The sequence below is a fragment of the Acyrthosiphon pisum genome, chromosome A2 (genome assembly GCF_005508785.2).
Source record: "Acyrthosiphon pisum isolate AL4f chromosome A2, pea_aphid_22Mar2018_4r6ur, whole genome shotgun sequence".
In the NCBI taxonomy this organism is placed as follows: Eukaryota; Metazoa; Arthropoda; class Insecta; order Hemiptera; family Aphididae; genus Acyrthosiphon; species Acyrthosiphon pisum.
This window is the reverse complement of record NC_042495.1, coordinates 113182927-113199151: the sequence shown is the minus strand read 5'-3', so window position 1 is coordinate 113199151 and position 16225 is coordinate 113182927. Positions and strand designations below refer to the sequence as shown.

Here is a 16225-nt window from a genome sequence, read left to right as displayed (position 1 = left end):
AAAGGACCCGTTTTATGGTGGACGACAGTGTACTGTTACATAGTGTATTAAGAAGACGTCACATCCGCGTGTGTTGTTTCCGTCTTACACACGTATCTACGACATAGACAAAACGAGTTTACTTAGTCTGAGTACTTATAACTTTTGAATTGTGACAATATTTCTGATGGTCAGTGGTTAACGTTCATTTATATCGTTTAGAAATATCTAAAATTTCAACATTTTTAAAATACCTTTACCTACCTTTTCAATATTAAAATTTTTTTTTAAAAAAAACAACGTCTTGCCTTTTAAAATATTATCTTCTTTTAATTTTGTAATAGGTGTTTTTATTTTAACACCAAAATTGAGTAAACTCTATTCAGACTGCGTAAACTATTTTACTGTTTATTTACATATTTATATTATATTTAAATGCCAACAATTAGATACATTTTTGTGTAAATTAAAACGTAGCATACATTTTTAAAAATTTAAAAGTAATATGAGTTATGTTTATAATATATCCTTATATATATGTATATAAAACAGGCATTTTTTATGTTCCAATTTTCTGATGACACTTTTAGATTTTTTTCCAGTATATTTTCATAAAGTTTTTCCAAATTCCTACTCATCCGACTGATCTATTATTTCAAATTGCATTGTTAATTAAGAAAATACATATCCTGTATTTTAAAAAGCTGTTTTGTGATTTTATTCGTAATTTCAGTAACTGAACTGTAATCAGTTTTTATGTTTGAAATATACCTTTAATGTCTGTTGTTGGCGAGAAATGTACATGTAGATATGCGTAGATTATAATATAGTCGTTTGCATATATGTCGTAAATAAAGACCAGCTGAAATTATATAGGTACTACAAATTAATATATTGTTTTGTTGAGTTGTATGGAAAACATCGATCACTTTATTTTTGTACCACTACTAGCTGAATTATATAAATTGCGCAATGGAAAAAATTTAGTTTTAACTTTTACATTATTATAACGATTAGTTGAACACATTGTTTTTATAACTTAATCTATAATCGATATACGCCAATATACATAGCACCGCATTTTAGATGTGTTAAGATTTTCCCGGGCGAAGTCGATTAATACAACTAGCCGCTAGTATTTTATTTTAGTACACTATGAATAATGGACATTCAGATATTTGATACAACACGAATACACGATTATTATTTTTTTTTTCTACAAAATATAATGCTGCAGTTACATTTTTATAAATGTTATAGTTTGTGGAGGAATAACAGATGCTAGCATCAAAGGTAATATAGAATTCCCTATCAAACATTTAACCAAGGGTTATTGCCAATGGGATTTTACAAACACTAATGGAACGATGGTAATATCTACACATTTTAGAGTCAATGAAAGCCAGATATCTTGCCGAGATGAAGATAATCATCTTTTATTGGCCACTTATGGTAGATATATATTTATTTTTATTAACCTTTAGATATTTTAAAAATGTAAACTCTAATTATTATTTAGAAGATGACAGTGAATTACTAAAAAGATATTGTCCAATGTCCAATACGAATGACAAGTTTACAATTCTAAGTCCAACGCCCACGGTTAAGCTTTTGGTAATACATTAAAAATTAAATTCAAGCAAAACGTATGAATGAATTGACAATAAATAATGAGTTCATATTTTAGGTTCTAACAAACTTAAGGAAAATTAACTTCACAGCAATAATTGATTATAACGTTAATTCATGTGGCGGAGTGATGAATGGGCAGAAAATAACAATAACTAGTACTAATTATCCTAAAAATTATGATCAAAATTTAAAATGTGTGTGGTATTTAAAACTTCCTGAAGGTAATAATGTCGATGTAAGTAAACACCAACGATAAATATTTACGTATACCTGCGTGTGTACAATGTGTTTTCAATTTATTATGATGCACTACTATGCGTGATTTAGGAGTGTTACTTTCTTCAAATTTAATATTTTATTTCTATTATAATATAATATATTATAATATTAGCTAATATTAATATAAGCCCGCCAGATTAACATATTCATATTTAATATGTATGAAATATAATAGTATGTTTTTTTAATAGCTCCTTAATACGGGGTACCAAATATATATATTGCTTCAGGGCGGCACTGATCCTTAATCCGGCTCTGAGTAAAGTCCTACGTGTTATTGGGTTTATTGAACACAATTATTGTTCTAATTTTAATAATATTATTTATTTAAAGATATTGTATTGCTTCCTGGTTAGGATGATTTTAGAGATTTCATCTAGACGAGTGGGCAGATGCAGCTGGACTTTGCCTAATTTTTTGCGTGAAATATCCCACTTTGTTCAACATTGGACGAGTAGATACAAGACAAACAACATTATCGTAAGAGAAAACATTGCTGTCCAATGCAAAAAGAGTTTTAAGCACCTGTACAAATAATCCTACACTGACCGATTATTTGTGAAATCAGAGCCACAATCTACCCATACACAGTTCTTTTCAGACATAATTTCAATTCTTAAAATGCTAATTGCAACGATTTCTCTAATGCACTTGATAAAGTAATACAAATGGTTCAGTCCACTTAACAGTAGAATAATAATATTGTCAAGAAAAAACAAATTGTCAAAAGCAAAAACGTACATCCTAATATCATTGGTATACCACCCTTGTAAGCTATACATACGAATCACATTGAACAGATTCTCGCCAGAAATAGATAAACGCCTGATAAAAGAACAATCATAATTAAACCGAGAAATTACTGTATCAGCAGATAATTCGCATTACTCAACATATCAAAAATAGCCTTGAAGAGAAAAATATAATAGGGGCCGTATTCTTGGGCCTATGTGCTGCTTACGACACGGTCAATTACAGAATGTTAAAGAATGTCTACAACATCACCAAAGATTTTAAACTCGCAACCATTGTATAAATGCTCTTAAGTAACAGACGTTTATATTTTGACTTTTAAGGTAGGCGCAGCAGATGAAGAAACTAATGGAGTGGCTTATCCCAAGGTACCTACCCTCTTTAACATCTATATTATATACAAATAACCAACCAATCAGCCATAACAACAAACATTTCATTTACGCAGATGATATTGCAATTATAGTCTAATGCAATACCTTTGAAAAAGTCTGAAAACACCTTACAAAAGCCTTAGATGGTCTTTCTACATATTATACGGATATATACTACGCAGCAGTAGATTACATGGGAAGCACTGCTTCATACATAGCCTGTCAGAGATTCTGTTTTCAAAACCACACGAATGCATCCCAAGATGGAATGACCGATATAAATCCGAAATGGTTTCTTCCAATATGGAAGACAAAAACAATAGAAGACCTACCACAGAGTATTAATCTGAAATATAGGCTATGGGAAACCCTAAACCACTTGAAGGCAGAAGTTCAAAAACAAATAAGAATCTTATGTGGTGGAAATTAGGAGACTGCAGAATTCGAATGCGAAGACGAACAAGACGAGCAAGACGATTAACACCTAATACAGTGTAGATTGTCCAATACAAAATGCAAGAGAAGCTATATTTTAAGGGAACGAATTGACGAGGTTATCAAACTGATGAACTACTGTCTATAAAAAGATATATGACATTGCTGACCGACATGCACAAGAAATAACTGTTGAAAATTATTTGTACTTATTACCCCGGTATTAAGTTTAAATAAATAATACTTATATTTTTGTAATGCATAAAAATCAAATAGATCAATAATAAAATATTACTTTTTTACCTTTTGAAATTTGAATGTATATGCATGTAATGTGTATAATATATAAAAAAATTACAACAATATGTATATGATTTATTTTAAAATGTGTAAAGTAACTAAAATACAGATTAAACTTACAAGCTTAGGTATTGTTAGAGCTAATTTGTTCGGTTGTTTTGCTACGGCAGTAAAATAATACAAGTTATGTTAATTGTTTCGGGCTCGTACAATAACGAGATATTTTAAATAACTGAAATATTTACATATAAAATAGTTTTGAACGTAATATATTGGATTCTGAATAGAGCTAAGGAATGTGTGTCGTCAATTTTTTTTTATGTTACTTAACAAAATATAACTATAATTAATGTTTAATGACAATTTTATAAATAATAATATATTATATTCATAAAATATAATACATAATATTATAATAAACTTAGATTAAATTAAAATTTGAATATTTTTTTTTTGTTTTTAGATACGTTTTAACGACATTGACCTCGATTCATCGTGTGATAATAACTATGTTATGTTACACGATGGACCTAATCCCGAAAGTCCTGTATTGGGTAAATACTGTGGTAACATTTTACCAGAAAATTTAGTAGCTACTTCAAACAAGCTATGGGTAGTATTTTCATCTGAGAGAGGAAAAAGTAACAGGAAAGGGTTCAATTTAACTTTAGAATCCAGACAAAATGGCTGTGGAAATATGTATGCAGCGGAAGAAGGTGAAATATCTAGTAGAAATTATCCAAACTTATATCCAAACAACGAAGAGTGTGAGTGGACTATAGCGGTATTTCCAGGCAACAGGGTTAGCTTGCAATTTGTAGAACGTTTCAATCTGGAACAAAGTGTAAATTGTACTAAAGACTATATACAGGTAAGACATTATGTGTATACTGAATAGTAATATTTATTTTATTGCTTATATCTATATTTACGTATGTTTTATTTGTGTATAACGTTTTTAATACGACCTTATTATAGGTAAATATATATTTGAACTTTTGAAAAATTCAAACTCTTTTATGATAAAATAGGTTTTTAATTTAATTAATAATAATTGGATGCCTCTTGGAAGTCGATTGTGTGGTCGTCAAATTCCACCACAGTTTACCTCATCTGAAACAAAACTCAAAATTCGTCTGCGAACTGATAGTGATATACAAGGAGATGGCTTTAAAGCAAGTCTATGACTTTATTATATTTATAGAAAAAGGTTTTCTTAATAAATATTTTATTATTTAGGTCAGGTGGAGTAGTACATGTGGTGGAGTTTTTACTCAAAGTTCTGGAAAAATTATTTCACCAAACTATCCAAAAAATTATCCGAACAACATAAAATGCAACTATACAATATCTGCCCCCGGAGAGGAAATAAAATTGACTTTTAATTCGTTTGAATTGGAAGGTAACTTATTATTGAATATTATAATTTCTTGCAATACTATTTGTTACCTATTTATACTATTTTCATATTTTTTAAATAACCTGGGAACTTTCTTTGCCCTATGCTATACAATATTATACTCTATTTAAGTTAAGAAAAATAGTTGGCGTCAGACTTGTGTACAGGGGCGTGGCAATACTACATGACAGGTATTAAGATAATTGACTGGGTACTGGGTAGGGATCACAAACAGGTGTCGCCTGACTATGGCTCGACGAAAACGGGTTACCCCTGACTAAGTTATTTAACTTGATCAGAGTGTAGATTTTGAGTTTCTGAGTCAGTTATGAATATAATCAAATGTGGGCAAGTTAATGAAAATAATTAACTGTGGTAAGTTAAGTTAATTTAATTAAATTTCCTTCAGTTAAGTTAAAAGTTAACAAAAAAAAATTTTACTAAATAAGTTTAAAGTTAAGATGGAAAATAAAATTGTCTTAACTCAGTTAAAAAAAATTTACCAATAACTTATAAGTACCCATTTTCGTCTATTTTTAACGCAGCGTAAATACGGGCCAGTGAGCAATCCATAGTATTTATAATCAATGATAGTATACATAAAATTGAAGGCAGGGATCGAAACCGTTTCAAATTTTAACGGTTTCGGTTTTAGTTCTTGAGAACGGTTTTCTAAATTTTCTGGTTTTGGTTTAGGTTTTAAGACCAGTTTTTTAAATTTTTTGGTTTTGGTTTCGGTTTTAAAAAAGGTTTTTCAAATATTTTATCGGTTTAAAGAACGGTTTTAGAAAATTTTCGGTTTTGGTTTTTGGAACGGTTTTTAAAAATTTCCATTTTATTTTCCTGTCTAATTACTGTAGATTCGATTTTTATTATCTATTAACTATTATTAGGGCCAAGTCTAAAGCCCTGAAGTATGGCTACTTTGTATAATTAGTGTACAATATACGATATAACAAATTAACGTTCAGCAGAACTAATTTCGTGTTATTAACTTGAATATTTTGTACCTAATTTAGGTGCCTCATACCTACTTTTGCATTCGACATAATATTATGTTGCCATATTATGGTTGAGATCATTATTCGATTACATTAAAATTTAATTGTATATTACAATAACATCACACTATTCACACTATATTATTTGTATTTGCAATTTTCAATCATAAGTTTAGTAATAATATAAATATTAATATTTCGTAATACTCAGTAACTGCATCGGGATTCTTATCAATAAATCCAAACATAATAATTTCTTGGTATAAAAATAGTAGAATTACAAATAATATAATTAACTTTATGGAGTTCAAAGAAACTGACATTAGTTTTAAATTTTAATCTGTTTTTCAAGAACAGTACAAGAGCGGTTTTTCAATTCTATGGTTTCGGTTTGGGTTTTGAAAACGGTTTTTTAAGGTCTTAGGTTTCGGTTACGGTTTTTTAACCGGTGTTTCAAAGCTTTTGGTTTCGGTTCCCGTTTCGGTGTTCAGAAATGAGAAAACCGCTGTTTTAACCGGTTTTTTGGAAAACCGGTTAAACCGGTTTCGATCCCTGATTGAAGGTGTACAAAATATGTAGCGTGTTACATAATACAATGCGGACCCCGAACTCCGGTAAGGCGGTAACTGTCTCAAACTTTCTGAACATAGATTTTTTTTTTCAGTCCCGATTCATTCAGATATAATTTTTAATTACCTACCTCGGTAACTCGAAATTTATGATGAATATTTTGTTTTCATCCCTTGAGACTTCAAGTTACCGAGGTTTCGTTGTATTTTCTTCACTGCATGGAAAAACATAGAGCTATAGATATTATATTATTAAAGTTATAAATAAAAAAAAAAGTATTAACGTGGTTGCTATGGTAATGCATAATTATGCTAATAATTATAATAAGTGGTAATAAAGTTATAAGTAAAAAAAAAAGTATCAACGTGATTGCCATGGTAATGCATAATTATACTTATAACTAATAAGTAATAATAATCATCATTAGTTGTTAAAGGCAACCTTAGGAAAAATCCAATTAGGAAAAACCAAATTGTGTCAGGATTTTTCTGTTCCATTTTTTTATTTTAGTTGCCTGTACGTCGTAACGATATTCATTTTTCGGTGGCTGTGGTTGAATAACTTTACGTAGGTACTAGCTTTAACGTGAAATTATAACGTCGGGACATTAATTTCATCTTATTGTTATTGTTTGGTTGGCATCCAGCCCAAATATGTTAACAATTAACTAGCAATGTTTAACGTTACACGAAAAAATAAAATTATTATGTTTTATGAATGTGCAGCAGACCACAGATGTCGTTATGACAGTTTAACAATATACAGTACTGCAGACGTGTTTGACAATCCAACACGACATTTCGTTGGCACGTATTGCGGGACTAACGTACCACATTCAATGACGTTTCAGGAGAGTGTCATGATGATATTCCAGACAGACGAGTATTTCACCAAAAATGGATTTGAAATACAATATTCAGTAACAAGTAAAAAAAAACTAACTTAATATTTGATTTTCAAACTTGTTAAACGAGCCTTTCACGCCAGTGAATGCAGTTGGAATCTGCGTAAGAGTAGGGGTACTCATGAGTGTGCACGAAGCTCATAATTGAAAAATGATAAGGAAGTTAAAACCATGAAGCACAATTTAAGATAGTATGGTTGCAGGTTGCCCATCGGTATCTGATGAGGCGTGCATGAAATGACTAGCAAAAATTAACCAGTAACGCTCCAAGCGGCAGTATTACAATTAACCGATTATAGATAAATAGGTGTAAAATTAGTTCTAAATGTCGACACATATAGTTGAGTGTTGACATCAAGCGCTAGTAGTTAATTTTTTCAGCTGCTTAATGCAGTCACTTTGTAAATCAATCTGAGAGCCGTTTAGGTATTATAGGGTGATGTGAAACTTGTATATCTTTAATCATGGTTGATGGGCAACCATATTATCTTAAATCGTGCCACAAAGTATACCAGCATATAGCAGTGATGCTTGCGCTGCGTTCCGACAACAAATCAAAAATATCCCTCGACTTGCTATGCTATGCAATACTACCTCAAGTTGGTTACAGGGTAACCGCCGCCTCATAAGCGTGCGCACGGGGTAGTCATGGTAGGCCTTTGACTACCCTGCGAACTCTCTCCGGCCTCCCTCAATATTCAATTTTATTATTATGATAATTGATAGTCAATCATAAATTAATTTTTTACCACGGTAAATGTAGTTAAATGAGGTTACCCCATCCAAATTAGTTTTTGTAACTTAGGTGTGAATATGAATATTATATATACGTAATATGTGTATGACTACCCTGCCAGAAATTCTGTGCACGCTTTTGCGTCGTCTAACCACTCTTGTAATTTCTCATTATCTTACGTGGATACCAAACGCATTCACTGGCGTGAATCACTCGTCACTTCATGCACAGTACCTAACCTATGTCAGTAGTGCATACTAGAAAATCATAGGTACTAATATACTATGTTTAAATAATATGTTTAGTTAACTGTCTCATTTAAATTAAAAAAAAAACTTTAAGTAGACATTTCAATAGAATATTTTTTATAATTGTGGTTTTATAGTTCTAGGGTTTTAGTCAGTTAAAGATTTTAATAATAGCTTTTGTCTATAACAATTAGAATAGCTTCAATAAATATTCAATAAAAAAAAAAATAAATAAATAAAAAAATATTTGATTTAGATTCGTTATTACAATTTTCTTAAAACCTACTATTTTGTCCATTTTGGATTTATAGTGTTCTATAAAAACAAACACGATACAATTAAAGACTTAATTCAAATAGATGGATTAACGAGTTTAATGGTACCCAATAAATTGTAATACTTTTTTGTACAGCATGTGGAGGAGAAATTACCAGTCCGGGGATTATTAAATCCCCAATGACTATTGACCCACTATTAGGCACTCCAAGGTACCCGGATAATGCAAATTGCACTTGGATTATACGAGCTCCTCCAGACCAAGTTGTGCAGCTTAAGTATGTTTGATTATTTAACTTAATAAATAATTTAAATAATTTTTGAATTAATTTTGACTGAGCGTGTTTTACAGATTTACTAAATTTCGCTTGGAAGATTCGTTTAATGCATTTACTTTAGATGAAAATATATCAGACAAATGTCAATATGATTCTGTCGTTGTTTTTGATGAGTCTTATTTACATAATAATGGTTCTCAAGATTTCGATATATTCTGTGGAGTTATGGATATACAGTTACCAACATTTGTTTCTAAAACGAATTCTATGTATATACAATTTGTTAGTGATTCTTCAAAAGGCGATGAAGGATTTGAGGCTGAAATTAAATTCACTTATGGTACAGTTGTATATTTTATAGTTTCTTATTATAATAACTTATAGCTATTTTAGTACTTTTTAATTATTGATGTCCAAATATTGAAAAAATAATTAATAGATATTATGATAATATCTATTATTATGTTATATTGATACGGTTGAAACCGGACAAATATTTCTAATTTAACTTTGAAGTCAGTCACTTTGTAAATCAATCTGAAAGCCGTTTATTATAGGGCATTGTGAGGACGCCACACCCGCATGTGTTATCTCCGTCTTACAAATGCGTAACATACCAAATTTAAGCTCAGAAATTCACGTTTTATGCCATTATCTTAAAATTTAGGGTGAATTGACCTATTATGAAACTTGATGGTAAGAAAATTATCTGTGTTTTGTTAGAAGTTTTTTTACGATAATTCAGTTTTTAAGTGAGTTTTGCGTTTATAATAAATGTAAATTAAAAACGCTCATAACTCACTTAAAAACTGAACTATTGTAAAAAAAAACTCCCAGCTGAACACAGATAATGTTCTTTCCATAAAGGTTCATAATAAGTCAATTCACTTTAATTTTTAAGCTAACGGCATAAAATGTGAATTTCTGAGCGTAAATGAAGTATGTTACGTGTTTGTAAGACGGAGACAACACATGTGTGGCGTCCTCTTAAATCTACTTTATAATAAATAATATTCAGTGCTCGACTTGGTAATATGTCCCCCCCCCCCAACTGAGAAATATTCATTAGGTAGGTACCCATATTTTACAAGAATTTAGTTATAATTAACTTTATTATATATTAAAAATAACCCATACTATTTGTGCCCAATATTTTATTGTTTTGAGAATAAACTTGATAAGATGGTTAATTGAACAACTATAAATATTACATAGGTACAAACTGACCATTAATATGTTTTGGATCTCCAAAAAAATATTACACAGAACCATAGTAAGGCGTACGTATAATGTGATCACTGTATTCAATATAGATTATAACCATATGCCGTATATGCTTTGGTATATACATTTTTTAAAACAGTGATATTTTTCCTGAAATACAAAATTGAATAATAAAAATTAAAAACAAATTTCAAAAGTATTTACTAAAAATATTATTTTTATAATTATATGTACCTACATATATATAATTTTGAGATTTAAATTTATAGTAAATTTATACACTTTAATAATATCATGAAAAAAACTATTGATATTTTCACAATCATTTTTTTTTTCAAAATAACTATTTATAATAATATGCAGTATAGTATATTATAGCGTATATATTATACTATGTATAATAATTTTAGGTAAATCTCGTGGATGTGGAGGCACTATAAGATTAAATCAATCAAATAACAATATGACACTGAGTAATTCGAACATTTCTGCGAAAACTGATTTGGATTGTGAATGGTTAATATTAGTACAGCCATCATATGCTGTCCAGATGCACGTGGTCAACTACACAGAAACACCCAAATGTCCTTCAAACGAAACAAACTGTGTATGCAGTTCTGTTCAGGTAATAATAATATTCATACTTTAACTCAAAATGTAATTTTTTTTAACATTAAATACATCAGAACTCGGCACATTTCTAAACTTAACATTATGTTTTTACAATATTTTATTTTAACTATATTGTTCAGGCTTTTAGGTTTTTAGTGAAGCGATGCATGTAGGTATTGGTTTTACAATGACGTGTCTTAATTATCCAATGCCACTAGACTGTAGCCTACCACGTTTCGTGTGAAAATTGGCTAAGTAAAAAATAAATAAAATCTTTTAGCTTCATAAAGTTTTGATTTCACATTTTACTGCACTACCTAAGTAAACTGAACATATTATTAGGTGTGATCAATGACGTACTTATTTACTTGGCGTGAACATCAATTTTTTTAAATTAAAATTTAAACATTTTATAATAGGTCCTAACAGCTGTTAAGCGTTAACCTCACAATGCTATATAATATCTCTATGAAATTCTTACAAAGGAATAAATTACAGTATTAAGCAGAGATACCGATTATTTCCGCTTAATTTAGCAAAGTATAATATTATGATAATATCACTACATTATGGCGCTAAAAGTTTTTTTTTTTTTTTTTTGTACTTCAACTTTTTTAGTAAGGGCCATTGTGGACGGAATTTTATTTGTGATAAAACAACAAAGTTTGATGTTTAAAACAATATTTTATTTTTTATTATAACTGCTAATAAAATTTCAAATGAACGGTCTTATTTTAAGATTTATGATGGTCCCGGAAGTTCAGCTTTGAAAATTCGTCAATATTGCCCAGGAAATGTTGACTATGCTTCATTAGTTTCGTCTGGTAATAAAGCTTTTATTAGATACTCAAGCATCGCATCGGACGTAGACACACATTTTGAGATAAAGATAACATCGGTGACATGTAAATTAGCAAATATTGTAAAAATGAATCAAAATAATTTCAATAAACTAATGTTTCTCTTTAAATAGCGATTTGTGGTCCAAGTACATTGATTGCGACCAATCAATCACAAGTATTAACGTCTATAAATGATCCATTGCCATATAACATGAACGATTTAACTTGTACGTGGTACATACAATTAAAATCAGATGACCAATATCTTGTGTTACGATTCACGGATATGAATTTGGCGGACACCAAGGACTGCTCGTCTAATTATTTGGAAATAAAATACAGGCATGTGAGTATTCCATTATTTAATATTTAGTGGATAAATAAAAGTTAGCTATTTGGAAAGCAAATAATTATTGAGAACTAATACTTATGTAGGTAGGTACTTATTATTATTAAAGGATTATGTTGGTAATCTTTACAATTTTTTAGTTAATTTATTACGAATTCATAGTGTAATATCATCCTCTGTATAGACTGTCTATTTGTTCTCTTAATAATATAATAAAATATAAGATACTAGCCGACCCGTCACAACATCGCCCGTAATTGGTTGTTTATTTTGCTTCCGGACGATGAGATGTATATTTTTTTTATTCAAATTTTATCGTTTAATGTGATCGGCAAGTAAATATAAAAATAATTAAAGAAAACGTATTGAAATGTTTCTAGCACTATTAATGATAAATATATTTTTATTAAAAATAGCTGATCCCGTGGACTTTGTTGCCCGTTAAATGTACCAACTTTATATGACTCAAACTTTGTTCAATTTGTTATTTAATATTCGGTATATGGTGTTCAAAACTTACCTTAGATGTTCCGTTGCCCAGACTAAAAATTCTGATTCGCAGCAGTATATTATCAGGTTAGATCGCGGACCCCATGTTGTTTGTACGTAAGTGTATGATTTAGCTCTGGAGTATTAAATTTATACCAAGTTTGTCGTTTTTACTTAATTCCACCTACCGTGGATTAATATAATCGATTAATACAAAATCCTAACCTAACCGTACTAAAATCCGATGAATAAAAAAAAACCAAATTTAACCCTTTTTAAATTAATCTATCTTCTTCCCAGAGGTCTAATCTACACACAAACATTAATTTATATATATATATTGGCGAAAAATAATAATACAAATCAACTAACATGCCTGAATAACCAATAGCAACTATTATAATATATTATATTATAATACACCAGTGGTTTTCAACCTGTGCGTGGCGGCTCCCAGGGGCGTCGTCGGTTATTATCAAGTGAGCCGCGTTCGAAAACTAAAAATACAATTGTAATAATTTATAGTTTTTGACTTTTTGTTATCTACTTTTCACTGCCGTGTAAGTCTGCGCGCCCTATACATGTTGTACGCACTTGGGTATGTGTGAGATAGATCGGCCGATCGGCCGATCGACAGATTTCGTCATTGAATAAAGTTAGATTGAATAATGTAAATTTGTTTGTTTTAAATTTGCATATGGGAGCCGTATATTTGATTTCAAAATCAAAGGGAGCCGTGGACCCAAAAAGGTTGAAAACCACTGTAATCCACTATTATTATTTTAATGTGCAACAATAAACTAAATTTTTTATTATTTAGTTTATTTTTTTCTGGGCAGTTGGCGCCACTGGTGTATTTTTGACATCCATATTTCTTCCTATCCTGGTGGATTTTCCTAAAATTCTTTCATAATAAACTTGTCCTGACAAATACGAACACAACAAAAAAAAAATTAGCCAAATCGGTTCTGTAGTTTTCTCGGTTAGCGCGGTCATAGAAAATCCTTTACAATTTTATATAATAGTATTGAGTATAGATAAAATTTAAAAAAAACAATTATAATAAATTTGAAAAGAGCTGATCTAAAATAAAAATAGATGTAATATAAACTATTGACTCTCAAGTATTCAAAAATAAACAATATTGTCCTAAGACTTTAAATATTTTAAAATGTATTTAATATGCAAATTATATTTAGTTTTTGGGATTGTACAATACCCTCCACTTATGCCACGAAGACCATGCATTTGATTTTGTGAGTAAGCCATCGAATGTGTTAACATTGACACTACATACAGTAGCCGACCAAAAAATACCGAAAGGCTTTAGACTCGAGTACATGACTACAGGTATGTACATATGTGCATTTTGCATTATTTAATTTGTACTTAATACACATTGATTATGCGGTAGACTGATTTCATATTATAGTACCAAGTAATAATATATTATTAACGATTCAATTCAATCATAGGATGTTTAACAACATACACAAAACGCTATGGGTATATTCATCATGGAGATAATAAACAATTGACGTCGAGGAAAGATGAATGCACATTCACCATAAACTTAAGTCAATCAAATTTAACAATTTCTTTATTTATTACAACGTTCATTTTTATCGGATCAGGGTCTTCGTCTAATTACCTAAAGGTATATTAGGTGTTAATTACAATAGTCAGTTCCAAATATGTAATTTACACATTTTTATTTTAGGTTTATGATGGGCCATCCGTCTCATCGCCACAGGTGACCACATTGAATGAAAAGTACAAAATTACTCCTTATCCTGTATTTTCAACGGGTCCGTCGTTGACGATAGCTTATAAAGCAACAGACATATTGATTGGGTTTTTTGATTTGAGTTACACATCTACGGATCAAGGTAGAATGAGTGCATTATTACTGAATTACACGCGTTGTTCGTGAAATGTGTATTTTACTGGAGTATGTTGGATACAAAATATATAGGTAGAGGTTGTGGTGGAAAAATGTTCAATATGGATGGTATGATAATGAGTCCACTGTATCCCATGGTGTACAGTAAGAGCTCAACTTGCAGGTGGGATCTAGCGGTTCCTAGACCAAATCCGATCAGGATTATGTTTAGAGGTGTGTATCATAAATCATAATAATATATTTTAACATGAACGCTATACTTATCCCTAAAATTATTAGCTTATACGAAACATTTTTTAAAACTTGTGCATTTCTAAAAAAATATTTTGGAAAAAATATTATAATTCTAACTATTTTTTTTTTTTAATCATAACTTAAGGTTGAATAACCTTATTATTTTTAGAATAAATTATTGTATTATCTCTAGAACATTTTAATATCAATATTTGGAAAAATTTTCAAGTATCTATACGGAGAGAACAAAATATATTTTGGCGACAACTGTTATACGCAATCATTTCCGTTATTTCGTAATTTTTATTTGGTTTTTATAGATTTTCTTGAAAATAAGGTGCTAGAAAACATTTATTTTTATACTATTTTCAGTCTTTTCTGTCAGAACCTTCCCTCAGAGTTGAAGTTCTGAGCATTTGTTAGACTACAAAAGTTTCGTTTAATAATGACTTGAAACTGTGTAAAACATATATATATATATATTCAAAACCTTATTATTCAGATAAAGTAAAATGAACCGACGATAGTGGTTCATCGAATCATCCTGTAGATATTTTTAATGAAATATTATAAAATGTCGTGTGTAGGTGATAAATCATATAATTAAATAGTCACATAAGTTCGTAAAATATGTGGTAAATGCCACATTATTGTTATATTTTCACGTCGCTACGGTTTTATTTTTCAAAATGTATAGAGTTTAACCTTGGTGCGAGAACGACATGCAACACCGATTATTTGGAAATGTACAACGTCGATCAGTCGACTGGAGAATCGTCGCTTGTTGCTAAATACTGCGGTGGAGTGAGTATAATATTATATAATATATTACTTGTTAAAAAATTAATTATGCCGTTAAATTTCATTAATTAATTGACGGTTTTGATCGTTTTTTCAGGATACTCCAGCGCGCCACATCAGCAAAACGGGAGCAGTTTTCATTCGTTACGTGACAACCGTACACAACACCGGCACGGGTTGGATATTGCACTTTGATGAAAAAGGCAATTTGTAGAACAATTGTTTTTTATTTTTTGCTAAGGAATTCAAAAAAAAAATTATAATAAACGATTATAGGTGTTTGATTTTAATTTAATTATAATATAGTATCGTATATCTTGCGTAAAACGTGTTGAAGTGTTTAAAGAGCCTTGAGTGCATAAGTTGATAGGCTTAAGATTCGTGTACCTACATATTATTCTAAGACGTTCATTAGGTATACCTACTTCAGAACCTACCTCGAACCCATGTTGTTCTGTATGATAAATCATTTGCTCACGGAGTTTGGATATTAATTGACTCATTAATATCATATTGGGTACCATTTGTATCATTGTGTATGGCCAAATTTTAGATGCTAAAAGGAGAATAATTAGCTGTAAGAGCTAGAAATTGACGTATAGCTTAA

At 30.1% G+C, this 16225-nt stretch overlaps 1 protein-coding gene across 2 annotated transcripts in view; it reads left to right on the top strand.

Moving 5' to 3' along the window:
• Window positions 1–15908, top strand: part of LOC107882148 (cubilin) — a 40738-nt gene extending 24830 nt beyond the window's left edge. The window contains exons 45-62 of one of the 2 annotated variants that reach the window (XM_029489605.1): window positions 1240–1431; window positions 1502–1593; window positions 1667–1846; window positions 4216–4623; window positions 4784–4927; window positions 4992–5154; window positions 7448–7648; window positions 9023–9164; window positions 9239–9504; window positions 10799–11013; window positions 11740–11905; window positions 11974–12188; window positions 13880–14030; window positions 14156–14337; window positions 14401–14569; window positions 14656–14796; window positions 15515–15621; window positions 15716–15908. In XM_029489605.1, coding sequence (XP_029345465.1) covers window positions 1240–1431; window positions 1502–1593; window positions 1667–1846; window positions 4216–4623; window positions 4784–4927; window positions 4992–5154; window positions 7448–7648; window positions 9023–9164; window positions 9239–9504; window positions 10799–11013; window positions 11740–11905; window positions 11974–12188; window positions 13880–14030; window positions 14156–14337; window positions 14401–14569; window positions 14656–14796; window positions 15515–15621; window positions 15716–15832 — 3251 coding nt within the window. In that variant the 3' untranslated portion in view covers window positions 15833–15908. Of the gene's footprint in view, window positions 1–1239; window positions 1432–1498; window positions 1594–1666; window positions 1847–4215; window positions 4624–4783; window positions 4928–4991; window positions 5155–7447; window positions 7649–9022; window positions 9165–9238; window positions 9505–10798; window positions 11014–11739; window positions 11906–11973; window positions 12189–13879; window positions 14031–14155; window positions 14338–14400; window positions 14570–14655; window positions 14797–15514; window positions 15622–15715 lie in introns of both variants that reach the window. The other variant, XM_016802452.2, reaches the window with a different exon arrangement.
• The last annotated feature ends 317 nt before the right edge of the window (window positions 15909–16225 follow it).